Genomic DNA, 19,631 nt, shown 5'->3' with positions numbered 1-19,631 from the left:
TAGAAAGTGTTCTAGTTTCATTCTTTTACAAGTGGTTGACCAGTTTTCCCAGCACCACTTGTTAAAGAGGTTGTCTTTTTTCCATTGTATATCCTTGCCTCCTTTGTCAAAGATAAGGTGTCCATAGGTTCGTGGATTTATCTCTGGGCTTTCTATTCTGTTCCATTGATCTATATTTCTGTCTTTGTGCCAGTACCATACTGTCTTGATGACTGTGGCTTTGTAGTAGAGTCTGAAGTCAGGCAGGTTGATTCCTCCAGTTCCATTCTTCTTTCTCAAGATTACTTTGGCTATTCGAGGTTTTTTGTATTTCCATACAAATTGTGAAATTCTTTGTTCTAGTTCTGTGAAGAATACCGTTGGTAGCTTGATAGGGATTGCATTGAATCTATAGATTGCTTTGGGTAGAATAGCCATTTTGACAATATTGATTCTTCCAATCCATGAACACGGTATGTTTCTCCATCTGTTTGTGTCCTCTTTGATTTCTTTCATCAGTGTTTAATAGTTTTCTATGTATAGGTCTTTTGTTTCTTTAGGTAGATATACTCCTAAGTATTTTATTCTTTTTGTTGCAATGGTGAATGGTATTGGTGAATGGTATTGTTTCCTTAATTTCTCTTTGTGTTTCTCATTTTATATAGGAATGCAAGGGATTTCTGTGTGTTAATTTTATATCCTGCAACTTTACTATATTCACTGATTAGCTCTAGTAATTTTCTGGTAGAGTTTTTGGGTTTTCTATGTAGAGGATCATGTCATCTGCAAACAGTGAGAGTTTCACTTCTTCTTTTCCTATCTGGATTCCTTTTATTTCTTTTTCTGCTCTGATTGCTGTGGCCAAAACTTCCAAAACTATGTTGTATAGTAGTGGTGAGAGTGGGCACCCTTGTCTTGTTCCTGATTTTAGGGGAAATGCTTTCAATTTTTCTCCATTGAGGATAATGTTTGCTGTGGGTTTGTCATATGTAGCTTTTATTATGTTGAGGTATGTTCCTTCTATTCCTGCTTTAAGATTTTTTTTTTAACTGGTCAGGCAAAAAATTTTCTCTTGATTTTTAAGAAAGGTGGTTTTTTTTTTTTTTTTTTTAGAGATTCACTGTGTCATGGCTTCTACTGGAGGAGAATTTCTTAAATCTCTACTTTTCCTCAGCACAGGGGAGGGAGAGGGTGTGTTGGGGTGGGGGACAAGGGGCCGAGGACTCCAGGGACACATGGCATTGTACCTTGAGTGTCCCCCTAGGGAGGGGAAACAGGGAAGGGGTACTGGAAAGGGGAAGTGGGGCCTCTGAGCTCTCTGAACAAGTTGAAAGTACAATTAAAACTTAACCTGTTCCAAAATAAATAAATAAAATAAATCTCTATTTTTAAAAGGAATAGCCACATTATAGATTATATGAGCAGTGGAAGATCAATTTATAGAGTTAAAATTGAAGACTTGAAAAAAATTTCTATTCTTTAATTTTATATCTATATGGGATGATGGATGTTTACTAAGCTCATTTCATTATGTATGTAAGTCCTTATGCACTACCCTTTAAACTTATACAGTGGTGTATGTCAAATACATCTCAATAGAACTTGAAGGGGAGGGGAAAAAAAGGTATGGTATGTCAAATAAAAGGATAATCTTTTCTTAAAAAATCCTTGGAAAGGAGTCAGATAATTGGTTACTCTTTTGTTTTTTTAACCTAATTGTATATTGAACTTTGTAGCAAACACTGAGAATGGAAATCAATTCAGGAGAATTCTGTGTTTAACATGGATTGGTGTTAAGATTCCAGTCAAGTAATGTTTCCTGAAACAAAGCAAGCTACCAACACAGAGAAAATCTAACTAAACATAGTTAATCTGTAAACTCATTGTTAGCCCAGTACTCTAGTTCTAGGTACTAACATGTAGTGAAAGTTGATTGTATTTCTGATTATTTAAGTTCAGCTTCATCACTGAAACTTTTCCTTGAGTTAGGTGGGTAGATACTCCTCTGAATGTGAGAGTAAAAGTCGCTCACTCTGACTCTTTGCGACCCCATGGACTATATAGTCCATGGAATTCTCCAGGCCAGAATACCGGAGTGGGTTTCCTTTCCCTTCTTCAGGGGATCTTTCCAACCCAGGGATTGAACCCAGGTCTCCAGTATTACAGGCTGATTCTTTACCAGCGGAGCCACAAGGGAAGCCCCATACTCTTCTGGGGACATGTAGAAAGAGAAACTCTCTCCTCCCCAGCCACTCTTTCTTGAGTACATACCTTTGCATAGGTATCTTGACAAAGAGCTGACAAAATTTGATGATAAGATAAGCAAATACAGTTAAATTCAGATTCTCTTCAGCTGTATATAGAATTTTACAGTTTACATTTGAATATTTACTAATGGAGAATGGAGAAATGTGATTAACTATGCAGGAATTTTTCTGCAGAGAAAGGTTACAAAGGGTTAGAATTTAATGTTGTAAATTGGAATGTACTTACATTTCCATGTGGTAGATTTTGAAATTACCATGAAATTACCTTGATCCACCAGAATAATTGATTGTTATCCCCCAGAATAAAAGATTTACGATCTAATCTTGTGAGATGAGACTGTTTTAGCAGTTCTGTGTGAGGCTCATAAACTTTATTGTCTGTTTGCTTGGATAGATAAAATGATAAAACCTAGAGAAGTAACTGTATTTATTCTTTTTCCCCCTCCTTTTCATTTCTCTTTTCTACTTACTTAGAAGAAGAGTGTTTAGATTGAATATCTGTTTGTGTGCAGGTGCCCAGGATATTCCACCTTTGGTGTAATTATTTTCTTTCCTTTTTATGGCATATTATTAATTTAATATGTGATTATGGCTGAGAACTTCAGCTATCCCAGTCAGGAAGGGAGAACTATTGTTTCTGTAAGTAATAATAGCAAATTTTTTTAAATTACTTAGTTATTTACAATATTGTATTAGTTTCAGATGTATAGCAAAGTGATTCAGATATGTGTGTGTATAGTGGTATGTACTTGTTAATCCCATACTTCTAATTTATCTCCCACCTCCAGTTTGGTAATCATAAGTTTGTTTTCTATGTCTATGAGTCTGTTTCTGTTTTGTAAATAAGTTCATTTGTGTCATATTTTATATTCCACATATGTGTGTGTTAGTTGCTCAAGTCGTGTCTGATTCTTTGTGACCCCATGGACTGGAGCCCACCAGGCTGTTGTCCATGGGATTCTCCAGGCAAGGATACTGGAGTGGGTTGCCATTTCCTTCTCCACATATAAGTGGTATCATATAATATTTGTCTTTCTCTGTCTAATTGGGTGTCTGTGGCAGTTAATGATAATTAACACCTGTTTGCTTTTCAGAACATCGAGTTGAAGGTTGAAGTAGAGAGCCTGAAACGAGAACTCCAGGATAAGAGACAGCATCTGGATAAAACATGGTAAGTTGCAGTTTGAACTAGTTGAACTCTTGGTTCTTTCCAGAGTCTGGCTCATTTAGCTGTAACCAAATTCTTTAACCTTAATTCTGGCATTTGAGTGCTGTATCCAATTCAGGAGTTGAAACAAGGGGCCTTCTTTTTCTTGGGCTCTCTAAGTCTGAGAGACATTGAAGTAGATTGTAATGTCATCAAACCTAAGCGTATAAACTTCCTAGTCAATAATCTACAAAGAACATCCAGGGTTGACACAGAATTTGGGGGAAATGGGTACTCTCATATACTGCTGGTGAGAATGTAAATTGTGGTAACATTTTTGGAATGTGGTACTACTTATGAAAGTAAAAAATTAATACTTTCTTTGATCAAATAATTCCTAAAAGGAATCTATTCATCATAAATAAAAGTATGAGTATGAAAGGATAAATATATAAGGATATTAACCACATCATTTTTTCATAATGGCAAAAAAAATTAAAACAACTATCCATCAATAGGACAGTGGTTGAAAACATTTCAATATAAACATATTATGGAATATTATACAGCCATTAACAATGAATTAGGTCTATATATTATTATCCTGGTGGGAAGTCCCTGATACACTAAGTAAGGGGCAAAGTGTTGAGTGATACTTAGAATATAAGCCCCGTTGGGTAAAGACAAACAACCTATGTGTACATGTGCTTGCTTGAGTATGCATAGAAAAAACTGCAGGGTTACATACCAAACACTTTAACATTGGTTTTATCAAGGGAGTGAGATTGAGATTTGTGATAGGGAGAAGACTTGATTATTTTTATATACCAATATTATTAGCATGGTTACTTTTATAACTAAAAACCCCTTAGTTTTAAATGACAAATGTTACTGAAATTTTTACTGAAAATAATTTTCAGATTATGTCCTAAAATCAGTATGTATTTAATCTGATCTGGCATTCCTTCTATCTCTACAGTATTTCTTGATACTTATTAATAGAGTGATAGCCCAGCAATATTAGAATACTCAAACTAGTCTCAGCTATACACAGTATGCTGGTATTACTCAATTACTTACTAAGGCATTAAATGAGCTAATGGATTTTAGGAAAATGTGAAATACCAATTGGGTTATAAATTTTGAGATTTGTATAGTGTATTTTTAATTATCATTTCAGCCTTTTATTAGGTGGCATTATCCTATTTTTAGAAATGAGAAAGCTAAGGTACAGAGTGTTAAAGTCTTTGCAGATGAGTGGCAGAACCCACAACGTCTGGCATCAAGTTCAAGGCACTTCTGCCTTCACAACAGCTGTAGCCTATTAAATCAGGCATTCCTGGCTAACTGAGTTACTCAGAAAATGTGTGACTTTAATCTTACGATATTGTTCTTTGCTGTTGTCTGTTACATTTATCAAGGAATATGGAGTCAAAGTAAAAGTTGATTATCCCTGAGGTCTGCCTATTTAGGGGGTCTTAGGTTATTCTCTTGACTGGTATCACTTATACAACAAAGACTCTTCTACTCCCAAAAGGCTGTATAATGACATGAACTCAAGATAAATATAGTCTCCAGGACAGTGCTGAGTAGTGTCCACTATCGACCAAGGAATTCTATAATCTTTAAGGAAGCTCCATTTGGTCACCATGGACACAACCTCTTGGGCCTAATATTAAAATACTCCTGGGCTTGGACAGAGCACCTTTGATTTATCATGAGCCTGTGAAGGTTCAATATTGTTCTCTCTACCCTGAAAACAAGATGGTCAGTGGTTCTCAACAAATGGCTTAAAACAGGGATAAAATCAAACCGGAATTAAGATCATTCAGCACCTGATACTGCCTTCAAATTCTAATCCTCAGACATCCAAGGGCAGCTGTTGTCAGCTATAAATAAGCTGGTGACACCTTACCCGCTTCGTGCTGGTGCCTGGACATTCATTCCTGAGGACATCAGAGAAGCAAAGCTGGCCCAGAACCCTGATCTTCCATAGATTAAATGTCCACTTTCTGCATGGGACCATGGGGAAACTGGATAGAACTCTGGGTAGGTAACCCAGACTCAGGACAATCTACAGGTTACTGGCTAGAAAGGACAAGAGCCTTTCAGTGGCTGTCCAAATGGATATTCTGTTCCAGCAACCTAAATGGAAGGAACACTCTAAGTTCAAATAGCAAGAAATCAAGGAATGAGCAGAGGACTCTGGGAGAGCAGTCCAAATGGAAGAGTCCAGGGACAGGTGACCGTGAACATGGATGCTGAGTTCTAAGCCATTTGATGACTACCTGCCTTTCAACTGAAAACTTTTCCTCTTAAAGCTGTAGCAGTAGTGAAGCTTCTCGGGTGTCAAGTATATTCTGATTGACAAGCAATACAAATTAGAATTCCTCAAAGATTATCTGAAAAGTTGGAATGAGCAGTTCCACGAATAATTGCAGTTCCACAAATAATTTCTTCTCACCAGTGTGATTCAGAATTACTGCAACAGCCTGAATGGGTCCACTTGCTAAGTTATATAGCTGGCTGTAACTGGCTAACGTTCTGTGGTTTTAGTGCTGATGCGGAGAATATCAACAGCCATAATGAAGCTGAGCTCCGGCGCCAGTTTGAGGAGAGACAGCAGGAGACAGAGCATGTTTACGAGCTCCTGGAGAATAAGATCCAGCTTCTGCAAGAGGTGAGTGTCCCCAGCTACGGGTCCCCTTTTACCTCTTTCCTGACTGCCCTGCCTCCTGGCCTTTACCTTTTCCCTCTCTACTTTCCTTCCTAAGCTCCTTAAGTGTCCCTGTGTTTCAGGGCTCCTAACCTAGGTGGGGCTCTGCAGCTTCTTGGTTTTCATTCTTTTCTGTGTTTTCTTGCAGGAGTCCAGGCTAGCAAAAAATGAAGCCGCACGAATGGCGGCTCTGGTGGAAGCAGAGAAAGAGTGTAACCTGGAGCTCTCGGAGAAACTGAAGGGAGTCACCAAGGAGAGGGAAGATGTACCAGGAGACCGGGTCAAATCTGACCAGTACACTGAGGCCCTGGCCCAGAGGGACAAGTAGGTACCTTTGGTACTGTATTTGCCACTTGTCTTTTGCCTGTTCTTGAGCCTGTGAGAGTATATAGCAGCTGCACTGTTGCCTTTTAAGGACTTACAGTGGACCTTCACCATTTCCAAGACTTTTGGCTCCCCTAAGTGAAGAATCTCTTTTTAGGGTTGAGTCTTTAATGGTATCCATTAACAGAACTGACTTGCTGGCAATCAGGAGATTTAAGTAGGTGTAAGTAGAACAATGGTCAAATGATAGTGAACAAGAGACATCATCACTTATTCACATGGATTGAGCACTTGCTGTATGCCAGACACTGGACTAAGCCCTCAGGTTACAGAGATGAAAGGCCCATTTCCTGTCATCAAGACATGTGTTATACATTATTAGTAAGTTCTCTGGTAGAAGTAACATGGGATACTCTGGGGTGTATAGGATTGCCATCTACTCAAGAGCAGGGTGCCATTGGAAGTTTCCTGGAGGAGGAGAAATCTGAGGTGGATTTTGAAGAGTGAATAGGAGTTAGAAGAATGTAGGAAGTGGTCAGGGAGGGGAAATGTCCTGTGCAGGAGGAAACACCATTGAGGGGAGACACAGGACAGGCATGTTTCGAGAAGTGTAATTAGTTCTACATGACCAGAGTGGAGGGTCTGGGGAAGATCAGTGAGAGGTAAGCTGTACTGGGAAAAGGGCATCTGATTGTGCTGGCTTTGTATTTAAAAGGAACTTGAATTTCCTCATAAAGGTAAGTGGGCCATTGTTGAGGGCAGGACTGTGTCTTGGTTATTACAGCAACTTCTTAACTGTTCTCTTTACTTTTGGCCCTGCCCTTTTCCATTTCACCCCAATCTAACAATTCAGAACAGTTTTGAAATGAAATTGACAAATATTTAGCCTCTTCAATGCATGATACTACAGTGGCATAAAAAGCCTTAAGTGGTTTTTAACTGGATAGGTGAAAAACACACAGTGTACACACAGTGACCAATGACCAATGTGATCTTTTTGAGACACAAATCTGATCATATTCTTGTAAAGCCGTTTGGAAAGTTCTCAACATCTTTAGGAGGTAAGATCTGTTCTTAGTGTGGCTATCAAAGCCTATTATGTTCTGACCCCTGAGTTCCCCCAGACTCATCCCCTATCATGACTCCACATTTCACTGATTCCAGACTAGGAATAATAATGATGACTGAGGTTTGCTGGGCTCTTGCTATATAACTGAGCTGAATCCTTTATATTCTTGTTTAATTCTCCCATAAAGTTTAACTCTCTCATAAAGTTGACAATCCCATGAGATAAGGATTATTATACTTTATAAAGGGAGAAATTGGCATTTAGAGAGTTATGTAACATGGCTTCAGGCTTTGCTGGAATCCAGACCCTGAAGGCACACCACCTCCAGAAGCATACAGTGGTATGTCAGATACCTAGAATTTTGTTCATGCTCTTCCTTTGTGGGGAAACATCTGTGTTTTTTCCTCCTGGTGAACTCTTCTTCATTCTTCAAAACTCATGAAGACATCAATGGTTACTTCTGTGAAGGCTTTTGTGATAGAATTAAGTATTTATATTCTTGTTTTTTTTTTTATGCGTGCATGCTCAGTCACTAAGTCATGTCGTACTCTTTGTCACCCCATAGACAGTAGCCCTCCAGGCTGCTCTGTCCATGGAATTTTCCAGGCAGGAATACTGGAGTGGGTTGTTATTTCCTACTCCAAAGGATCTTCCTGACCCAGGGGTCAAACCCACATCTCCTGTGTCTCCTGCATTGGCAAGTGGATTCTTTAGCACTGCACCACCTGGGAAGCCCTTGTTTTGTATGCACATCCATTAGTGTACAGTCTTCCGTGCATTGTTGTATTTTCTTTCAGATCTTCCCTGCTAGATTACCTGAGACTCTGTCCCATCCCTGTATTCCAGTGAACACTTGTCAAATAAAAAGGAAAAAAAAAAAAAGACAGACATACCCAACAAATTGAGGGAGTTCATGTCAGGTGGCCTTGAAAGCTTTGTAAAGTAGGAAAGTAGATCATCTGTAGAGACTGAGGGTCAAAGGGAATAGTGAGGTATGAGGCTTAAGAAAAGTATAGATGTTCTAGCACAGATACCATGGGGAAGTTAATATGAAGTCCACATTCGTCATCATAATGTCATTATGATGAAGTCCAACCTTCATCATCATTGCAGCTTACATTCATATACATTTTTAAGTTTTGTTCTTTCTCATCCCCAAATCTAAGCTGATGCTCATACCTTAAATTAATTTGTAATTTGTCTGTGAGATTCCTACTTGACTTTCTGGTGCCCTTAACCTTTTGGCCATGCCATTTTCCTGCCAAGGTGCTATCACTGTCTTAACATATGCTGTGTTGCATGCATGCTCAGTTGTGACCCCTGGGACTGTAGCCCGCCAGGCTCCTCTATCCATGAGATTCTCCAGGCAAGAATACTGGCGTGGGTTGCCATTCCCTTTTCCAGGGGATCTCCCTGACCCAGGGATCAAACCTGCATCTCCTGCCTGTCCTGCATTGGCAGGCAGATTCTTTACCACTGAGCCACCTGGAAAGCCACACACCCAGGAATAATAATCACAGTCAGAAATTTTACATCTATTACCAGCATGTTTTCCAAGGACAGGTATCTCTAGTACTCAGACTTATACACAGAGAAACAGCAAGATATGCCTTGCACAAAACTGTTGATTTGAACCTGGGTTTATATACATCAGCACAGCATGCAGTCTTTGACAACTGAATTCTGGTCTGAATTTCCAGCCTCTTCTCTAGCCATTGTCTCTTCCCACCAGCCTTTCCCCTGCTACCAACTCTTTCCCATATATCTTGTATCTTCATGCCTTCATCCCTTTATTTAAACTCCTTCCTCTGAGCCTATAAAACAACCCAGTCTTCAAAATCTCTTGTCCTGAGCTTCCCCCCAGGCTCCTCCAAGTCAAACGAATGACTTCTTTATGTTTCTTCCTGTAGCTCCATGACAGTACTCACTGTCATGAGGTACCCATACCTCTGGTAGGGTAGCACTTATTATAGTCTATCTGTTGATTTATCTGTGACTCCTATTCCCCAGACCCTTGGCACACACACCAAAAAAGTTAACTTTCTGTAGAGATTGTGTGTTTTCCAACTTTATATCACCAGTACCTTCGGGATGCATTGAATTATATACATAATGTGTGTATGTGTGCCCAGTCATGTCTGACTCTTTTTCGACCCCATGGACTGTAGCCCACCAGGCTCCTCTTCAGAGATTCTTCAGGTGAGAATACTGGAGTGGGTTGCCATGCCCTCCTCCAGGGGATCTTCCCTACCCAGGGATCAAACCCACATCTCTTGTCTCCTGCATTGGCAGGTGGATTCTTTACCACCGTGCTACCTGGGAAGCCCATATATATAATGGTTACTTGATAATTGTTCTTTTAACTGCAACAACAATAACAAATAAACAAAAAGACCCACAACTTCTGAGAGTTTTATACTTATGGTCTATAGATCTGTGGATTGGCTTCAGGAGGTCTATGAACCTTACATTATGACAATGTAAGCAAAAAACTCATTTGTGTATATGTTGGGGGGCTGGGGCAGAGAATGCATGGCTTACTGAAGAAAAGTATCAATGATTTTAAAAAGGTAAAAACTTACTGTACCAGACCATGCTATCTTTGGAGTGGGTTGAAAAATAAAGTTAGTAATGTATCATGGCCATAACTGTTCTTACTTTTTCTTTGCTCCAGAAGAATTGAAGAACTGAGTCAGAGCCTGGCTGCACAGGAGAAGCTTGTAGAACAGCTGTCTCAAGAGAAACAACAACTGCTCCGTCTGTTGGAGGAGCCGGCTGACATGGAAGTGCAGGTGAGGTTTGGGCTGGACTTCCTGAGGCACCTGCTTCATGCCTTTAGGAGCCCAACGTTACATATAAATGTATTAGTCTTCTATTGCTGTGTAAGCAATGACTGCAAACTCAGTGGTTCAAAACAACATGTATTTATTATCAAGAGTCCAGGCATGACTTAGCTGACTTTTCTGCTCAGGGTCTCACAAGTCTGAAATCAAGGTGTCAGCTGGGCTGCTTTCTCAGCCGGAGGCTCACTTAGGGAACAATCCACTTCTAAGCTCCCTCAGGTTGTTGGAAGAAGATTGCTGTGTGATTGTAGAAGTTATGGCAGCTAGCTTCTTCACAGCAGTAGTGGAGAGAGTCTCTTACTTCTCTACACTCTTTGAAGGGGTTCACCTGATTAAGTCAAGCCATCAGTGTACTATCCCTTTTGGTTAACTTAAAGTCAACTGAGTAGGGATCTTAATTACATCTGCCACACCCCTTCCCTTTTGCCATATAATGTTGCGTAACTATGTAGTGATATCCCTCACCTTTGCCATTTTCTATTGGTTAGAAGCAAGTTACGGGTCTCTCCACATTCAAGGAGTGGGGATTATACAAAGGTGTGGATACCAGGAGGTGATGATCACAGGGACTGTGTCAGGATTCTGCCTGCCACACTGAGTTATGTATAGTTATAGAGAAGGCAGTGTGGTTTTAGTATTGAGCAGAGAACCCTCACCGCTGTGAAAGTAATTGCATTAATCTGTGTGGTGGTTCTTGGAGGTTACCTCAGAAGGAGCTCATCTTCTTCATTCAACTTTTAATTTACTAAAAATATACTTTCTGAAGGAACTCTAGGATCCATCTGCTCAAGCAACATAAACAATTACTAAGTATTCTTACAAATCTTAGATCAACGATGAAGTAAAATGTGCAATTTAATTTATTGGTCACATATATAAAGGTTGGAATCAGGTTGAAAAGAGCAGGGCTAACAATGAGTATAAAGCAGTGTTTTCCACCTTTCCTATATCAGGACAAAAAATAGCTAATAATAATAAACATGTAGAAAATGACATGATTTACAACATAATCAAGTTGCTTAAGTGACTTTTTCTCATTTTCCTCATTATCAACTGCTTTTTTATTACTCAAGTCATAAATAGCAATTACATAAAATAAAATCTGAAAATTCAAATAAGCAAAAAAATGTTTTCAATAGCTATGACCAGTATAAAAGAAATGCAGTTTTTAAAATTGAGACCCTGCAATAAATTTATTCATTAATTATGGTTTTAAATAGTAGCAAATGATAATATTTATAAGGGGTGGCAGAAATGGGTGGAGCTTCTCACTTGAAAGTGGCCAGCCTGGGTGCTTAGACCACAATTGAGGGCAGAAGAAATCACTATCTTGACTGCACTATCAACCCTTTGGACTCTAAATCCATTTTGGTTGGAAAGCTCTGCTTAAAAAACTCAGAAAATGATGTGCATACATGTAATTTGATAGATATGAGTAAAAATTAAAGTTCATAGGCTTTTTGCAGGATACATATTGAAATATATGGAAGATCCCGCAACATTTTAAAATTTGAAATAACTTGGTTGGAAATTAGAAGAACTGGATTTCTGTCCTGATTCTTTCTTTATTAACTATGAATAGTCACTGCTATGGATACATCACTTCTTATCCTCCATATGTGTAAAATGGGAAAAATTAGCCCAAATAATCTCCAAAGGATCCTATAATTTTGACATTCTGAGTTCAGCATCATTGGGGAAAGTGTATAGTCCCCAAGATAAGTACTTTCAAAGAAAAATGCTCATGTAAATTCTGAAATAAAATCACTCTCATTGTTCTAGTTTTATATTTACAGACACATTGATGTGATATATTTATGTACACACACTTATTTTCATTAGTATCTTTGGTAAGCACTGAAATGAGTATATGTTGTTCAATATTTGAATGCTAATAAGGGGATTTGAGTTGGTATCAGTTTTTAAAACAGACTTGAAGAACAGAAAAATTATAATTTCAAAAAGACTAAATTATTTACCAATCTATCCTAAAGGAATGCTTAGAATAAGTTAAGTACAGTGTCTAGAGGATAATAACATTGGGTGAGCAGAGATAAGAAATGCATCAAGTCATATAAATTCTTCTAGCTTGATATGCTTCTTTAATGTTGCTGGGACCTATAAAAATTTATTATTGTTATTGCCCAACATTTTGTACACTTGATCACATAGTGCTGTGAATTCTGTCAATCAGTATTTCCCAACCTTTTGCATAGAAAGCTCAGTTTCATAGGAGATGATTGAGTCTCTGTTACTCTGAAGTAAGTGACTGAGGCTGGTCATCGTTAGAGGTGATTACCTGTGCCTACCTTCTGACCCATCCACCACCTGAGACCTGAAGGCATGACATCTCAGCACAGGGGTGGGCCACTTTTTTAGGTGTTGTCCAGAACACCCAAGATGGAAAGCTCTGCCACAGAGGGCCTCTGACAGTAGGTCCTCTCAAATGTGGAGGAGAGAAAGCCTCCCATAGTTCACTTTCTAGTTACTCTCTTTAGGTCTGTGCCTTATGAAGGAAAAAATAAATTGGCACCAAGTGCTGCTCAGTATGCATAGAATTATTTCGTATTATCATTTCCTTCTCCAAGGGATCTTCCTGACCCAGAAGTTGAACCCGAGTCTCCTGCATTGGCAGGCGGGTGGGTTCTTTACCACTGAACCACCTGGGAAGCCCAATTATCTTCTTTAGACAGCCCAAAGAAGACTGGCCAGAGAGTCAGCTTTATAGTGAGCATTCAGATAATCCTCTGAAAACTTCTCTCAATGTGTGTCCAGGTTCCAAAAGAAAACAATGTTTTGGTCACAGTGTTTCTGTCTTATATTCTATGGCGTAAACAGAAAGAAATTTGAAATTTGGGACTATATTTAGCTTGGGACTATTTAGCCACGCTCAAGTGGTTCAGATTGTCATAATGAAAGGATACAGTCAAGTCCTTTTAGAGAAATAATCTTGGTCCTTCAAGAACCGATTCTAATATGAAGTCTCTTGAGTTTTAATTAAGGAAGCAGAGTGGTATGAAAGAATGAGCTCAGGTTTTGGCATTTGATTCCAACATAAACACTTTTCAGATGAATGGCCTTGAACAAGTTACATACCCCTTCCAAGTACAATTTCCTCCTCTGCAATGTTCATCTCTTTGTAAGGGTTAGAAATAATATATGTATAGTGCCCAACAGGGCTCAAAACATGGTAACTACTGTTGTCATTATTCATGTCAACAACCTGGAAGAGAGTAAGGCTATTCTTAAAATGAGTAGCAGCTAAAAAGACATAGTGATTGAGTTAGATATTGCAGACTTGACTCACATTGTAACTATCTTTGTCTTACGAAAGACAAAGATAAAATGATTAAATATAGCATATTTGTGAGATTAATGGTCACAGTTATCCCTTTGGACTTGTTACCCTTGCACATAGAAAAACTGGTTCATAGGCAAAGACCAAACTCAAAGTTACCAGTTTGTGTTATTGCTCCCCAGGAAGACCACAACAGAGTGTGAATCCTTCAGGGTAAACTGCTCACAATGAGAATCATAATCTCATTTTAGTCTCCTAGACACACAAAAAAATACTGAAGCACTTTCTATAACATCTTGGGATCATGTAGTCATATTCTAATGGTTCAGATTATTATAATATTAAGACCTAAAAGTAAAGTCACAGGATTTCTTAATACCTATTCCAAGTATAATTTAAAATATTTATCAATGAGTATTCAACAACTTTTCTATAGTAATAACATCAGCACATATGGTAGCATTTTCTATGTGCCAGGTGCTACTGTAAATACCCTATATATTAACTCATTTTAAGTCTCAGAGTAACCCAGTAAATTAGATACTGAACTACATGAAACATAAAAAAAGATTAATTTATAATACATCAGTGTCATATTAATATGTAAATTTTAAGACACATCTTTATTAAAGGCTATAAAGAAATAAGCAGATGCTTGTATGTGGAGTCACAGCTTCAAATACAGTCTAATGCAGGTATGTTACATTGGCAATTCAAAAACAGCAAGTGGCAACGTCAAGGTGAAAAGTTCTTGGTAAAATTTCCAATAAAGAACTAACATAATCCTCCTTTAATTTACATATCAGTTTAATTCATAGAAGATTCAGAGTATATTAAAGTTGGGTTCCAAAATACAACAGAATTAAGTCCTAGATTCAGATGATTATGTAAACAATTTGATTACTTCCATTAGTGCCCAGTGGAACATTTGAAAGTCATTCAGATTTTGGGACAAGGCTCTGTCCTGCCTATTGCCAGTTATGTTGTACCCTTAGCCTCACTCATCATTGAAACAAGAAATGTCCCACAGATTTTCAATGCATTCTAGGATATGGCTGCTTGATAAGAACCACTGGTCTAGGAATCCTGGCCTTCAAAGGGTTTAAAATCTAATAAGTGATTGGCATATAAACAAAGTATTAAAATGCAGCATGACAAATGGAGAGAAATATAAGAAATATACTCATAGTGCTAAGAGGACCCAGAGAGGAAAGAGATCATATCTTTGGATGTCAGAGAAAGCTTCACTTGGAAGTCAGCCTGGACCTGGGGCTTTAAAGGCTGAGTACCCTAGGCAGACAGTAGGAGAAGGGCATTCTAGGCATGGAAACAATATGTACAATGGTATGGAACACACTCAAGGAATTGGGAGTCATTGGTGTTACCAAGTATATGTTAAGTGTTGAAGAATGATGGAATATGTAGCTGGAAAGTCCCATAAATGTCAAGCTAAGGACTTCATGTTCTAGGCGCGGGGTTCCCAATCTCTGGGCTGCAGAATGGTACCTCCTACCAGATCAGTGGTAGAATTAGATTAGAAATAAAGTGCACAATAAATGTAATGAGCTTGAATCATCCTGAAACCATCCCCCCAACCCCTAGTCCATGGAACAATTGTCTTCCACGAAATTATCCCCAGGTGTCAGAAAGGTTGGGGACTGCTGTTCTAGGTAATGAAGAGCTAAAAATTAAAAAAAAAAAATAAGCAAAGGGAATAAAAGCCTTTGAAGTGGCATTGTACAAAGACAATCCTGGTGGTTGTTTAGATGCAGGATTGACTGAGCAGATCATTGATGTCATCTCCCAGGTGGTAAAGAATCTGCCTGCCAATGCAAGAGTGAGTCAAATAAGACCCTGGTTCAGTCCCTGGATTGGAAAGATTCCCTGGAGGAGGAAACAGCAGCCCACTCCAGTATTCTTGCCTGGAGAATTCCATGGACAGAGGAGCCTGGCGGGCTACAGTCTATAGGGTCACACAGAGTTGGACATGCATGCACTTGGGATAGCAAATCATGGTTCAGTGCAGCTATTAACTGCTTCAACCTAGCCCATTCTGTGAATTAGATAAAGGTAAAGAATATTATAAAACCAGTTATAGAGCACTTTGCCTATACAGTGATGTGTGACAACTCTTTATTTATGACACCCCAAGCCCTGATGCTGGGAAAGATTGAAGGCGGGAGGAGAAGGGGACAACAGAGGATGAGATGGTTGGATGGCATCACCAACTCAATGGACATGAGTTTGGGTAAACTCCAGGAGCTGGTGATGGACAAGGAGGCCTGGTGTGCTGCAAACAGTCAGACATGACTGAGCGACTGAACTGAATTGAACTGAAGTTCTTGATGCTTCAGTTATCAAACAAGGTGTTATCCTTGTTTGCTAACAATAGCAGCATCTTAGTTCTACTGTATTATACTCAAACTGTAATCTGCCATGCCACTTGTCACCACAGGAGCCACATCTCCACAATGTGAAAGACACAAGTTAAATTTCTAAGCTCTGGGCCTGCTCCACAGAGACTGAAGAATTTTTTCATCTCCAGCAAAGCTATCCCCAAAACCCCTTACAGATGTTAGGGAACCACAGAGCTTGAGTTCTGAGGAGTGATTTACTTCCTCCACCTCCTCCCAGCCCCTCCCAACTGGGAACTCCGCACCTGGGCTTCAGAAGAAAGACAGCTTACAACTCATACACTTCTAGGTTTGAGTTATTCAAATGTAAGACACTCATCTTACCCCTCCTCCCATAGATAAATATTATACTTCTCATGTAATCCCAGTATGAAAGTCTAGACTGAGGAATAATCTCTGAGCTTCAGAGAACAAAATCTCTAAAGTTTACTTCAGAATCTTCCTCAAATAAGAAAGACAGTTTTGATAAAAATTATTTGATTGAATTTATTTTACTATCCCTCTAGCTTTTTCCCTTTTTCATTCTACCAGAACATTGTGCGCTGTTGTTGTCTCTAAGTTGTGTCCGACTCTTTGCAACCCTACAGACTATAGCCCACCAGGCTCCTCTGTCCATGGGATTTTCCAGGCAAGAATACTGGAGTGGGTTGCCATTTCCTTCTCCTTTCCAACCCAGGGATCGAACCCGCGTCTCCAGTTTGGTAGGCGGATTCTTTATTAGCATCCCTTTTAGCTGGATTGTACCTGTAGAATACTTATGAACTTCTTTTATATAATTAACTTCATAGAACAACAACAACAAAAATACCGCAAGCTTGACATGCCATGGATTGAGAACACTCCATGTTTGCTTTCAGTGCTCCATGTGCATTCGGATCAACAGCATGTTGTGACCAGAGTGCTCAGGAGCTTCATGATGGAGCTTGTCTACATCTTTCTTACTAGGGACTCAGAAAACCTAATAAAGTGCAGTTTACAAAGTGTTTTTCTCTTCCTTAGTGAAGGTATCCACAAAGTTGCAGATGAAAGCTGTCAGTTGTTCTGGTTATTGATATTATTCTCTTCTTCAGAATCAATGTGCCTGCTCAGTCACATCTGACTCGTTGTGACCCTTTGGACTGTAGCCTGCCAGACTCCTGTGTCCATGGGATTTTTCAGGCAAGGATACTAGAATGGGTTGCCATTTACTCTTCCAGGGGATCTTCCATGACCTAGCATTGAATCCACATCTGCTGCATTGCAGGCGGATTCTTTATCTGCTGAGCCATCAGGGTAGCCCCTTTCTATGGAATGGTAGAAGCTTTATTTAAAAGAACTTTTTAAATGAAACCGGACCTGAAGGGTATGAAGGCAGGAGGGTAGATAATATCCTTGCAAAGGAATATCTAGAGAAATTCTGGCTTTGTTTCTTTTTTTCTCCTCTCCATTCCCCCCCCACCAGTATTATAGAAACACCATTTGTTAATGTGTGATTACACTGTGGTTGGCCTAAAAAATGACACAGGACAACAGGCTTGGGGGAGTCGTCCATTAAGCCATCAGGACCGTCCTCCTCACACAAAGCAGCAGATGCTCGAGCCATTGCATTTATGCCTCGTTTGGAACCTAATGTAAATATCACTGCATGCAGTGAGGCATATTTCCTAAAATAGCAAACATTCCAGTGTTACCATGGAGACATCTGATGTAGAAGGTTTAGGCAAGAATGCACTCTAATGCTCAAGGCAGAGACAGAAAACCTTGCAGGGATTAGCAGCTCAGGCAGCTCTAGCCAACTTTATGTAAGGAGATTTTTTTTTTTTTTTTTTTTTAGAGCAGTTTTTCAGTATCCCCTTCTTAAGCTGATGAAATTGAAGCTAGAGACTCATTTATAAATCCTCATTCAACGTCGGTGTCTTCCAGACAAGCCTTCACTGGTAATGTGTCTCAGAAATAGGCTTTATCACCCAAGGCAACCATAGTTCTGCTAGAGCAGGAGAGGAGGTAGAAAAATGAGGGGTTTCTTTGCAGCTTTATTTACTGAGCACTTACAATGCACAAGGTACTGTAAGGTGAAGGAAGACAAAAACATAAAGTTAGTCTCTGACCTCTAGGGATTACAATCTGATTGGAAGATAAGAAAATCTGTGATGGAAACAAAATACAAGGCAGAGGAGAAAGGAAAAAAATCTAAGGGGCTGCGTGGGCAGTGAAGATTCTGGTCTGTAAGAAATAAACAGGAATTTAATAAGAGATTAAAAAAATAATAGACATCAATTTATTTATTCACCCAGTGGAGTACCTCAGAAGATAATACGATGAGTTAAATGTGGTTCCTCTTCTTAAGGAGCTTACCTGCCTAAGGGGAGAAGGCAAAATGGCACACATATTACTATGGGTATAAAAAGTGCTTTGGAAGTTCATACAAGAGAAAGATATGAGGGGACTAAGAAAGGCAACTTAAAGGAAATGCTTGAGGCTGGATAGGGCTTTGACAAGTGGAGGTGGTAACAGTGGGAAAGAATGTTACAAGCAGGTAAGAGAGAGGTAGGGAATCTCAGGGTAAGGAAGCAGTAGTTGGAATAGTGAGGATGTGCAGGGAGACAGTGAGTTTAGGCTGGAAAGATAGGATAATGCTGGAGTCAGAGGACCTTAGATGGCAGGTCAAGAAGTTTATAATTGTGGGTTAAGTCCTTAGGTCTCCAGACTACTATGCAGGAAAGTGATATATTGAGATGTTTTAGAAAGATTAATCTGGAAGAAGGAATGAGTAGAAGAGAAAGAAGGTGAGAGGACTAACTATTATGGAACTCGATTACTTAAGATATGAGGTTGCTAGGGGGTAACCAAGAATGAAAGATTTGTGCTAAGGCAAAAGAACGAAGGCTCCAATACTTTGGCCACCTGATGCAAAGCACCAACTCACTGGAAAAGACCCTAACTCTGGGGAAGATTGAAGGCCAGAGGCGATGGGGGCAGCAAAGGATGAGATGGTTGAATGGCATCACTGACTCAATAGACATGAATTTGAGCAAACTCTGGGAGATAGTGTCCTCCAGGACAGAGTGTGGCATGCAGCAGTTCATGGGGCTGCAAAGAATCAGAAACAATTTAGTGACTGAACAACAACAACAAAAGAATGAAATAAAATTTTAAGATATAATGACCTGACAGTGACAGTGCAGGAGAAATAAGAGACACGGGTTTGATCCCTGGGTCGGGAAGATTGCCTGGAGAAGGAAATGGCAACCCACTCCAGTTATTCTTGCCTGGAGAATCCCGTGAACAGAGGAGCCTGGCAGGCTACAGTCCATGGGATTGCAGAGTCAGACATGACTGAAGTAACTTGGCATGCACGCAAGCGATTCATTCATTTATTCATTCATTCATTCACTCATGTAATTCAGTCAGTGACTGTTTATTGAGTGCCTACCATAGCCAGACACTGGTGCGATTAAGTGCTGGAAAAACCATAAGAATAAGCATGGTAGAGTCCTTCCCCTCAGGGAGCTTATATTCTAATAAGGGAGCTAAATAACCACATAATCAAGCAAATAATTGCAAATTGTGATAAATACATTGAGAAAAGATAAAA

At 39.4% G+C, this 19,631-nt stretch overlaps 1 protein-coding gene across 14 annotated transcripts in view; it reads left to right on the top strand.

The window, feature by feature from the left end:
- The window catches only part of LOC122435175 (phosphodiesterase 4D interacting protein), a 237,069-nt gene that overhangs the window by 122,453 nt on the left and 94,985 nt on the right, over nt 1–19,631 (top strand). For 13 of the 14 annotated variants that reach the window (XM_043459370.1, XM_043459377.1, XM_043459262.1 and 10 more), the window contains 4 exons: nt 3,341–3,417; nt 5,950–6,073; nt 6,258–6,433; nt 10,177–10,294. In XM_043459370.1, coding sequence (XP_043315305.1) covers nt 3,341–3,417; nt 5,950–6,073; nt 6,258–6,433; nt 10,177–10,294 — 495 coding nt within the window. The remainder of the gene's footprint in view (nt 1–3,340; nt 3,418–5,949; nt 6,074–6,257; nt 6,434–10,176; nt 10,295–19,631) is intronic. The other variant, XM_043459169.1, reaches the window with a different exon arrangement.

This window comes from Cervus canadensis, chromosome 2 (genome assembly GCF_019320065.1).
Source record: "Cervus canadensis isolate Bull #8, Minnesota chromosome 2, ASM1932006v1, whole genome shotgun sequence".
NCBI classification, from domain to species: Eukaryota; Metazoa; Chordata; class Mammalia; order Artiodactyla; family Cervidae; genus Cervus; species Cervus canadensis.
The sequence above is the reverse complement of the archived record's forward strand: the minus strand, read 5'-3'. Positions and strand labels throughout refer to the sequence as shown.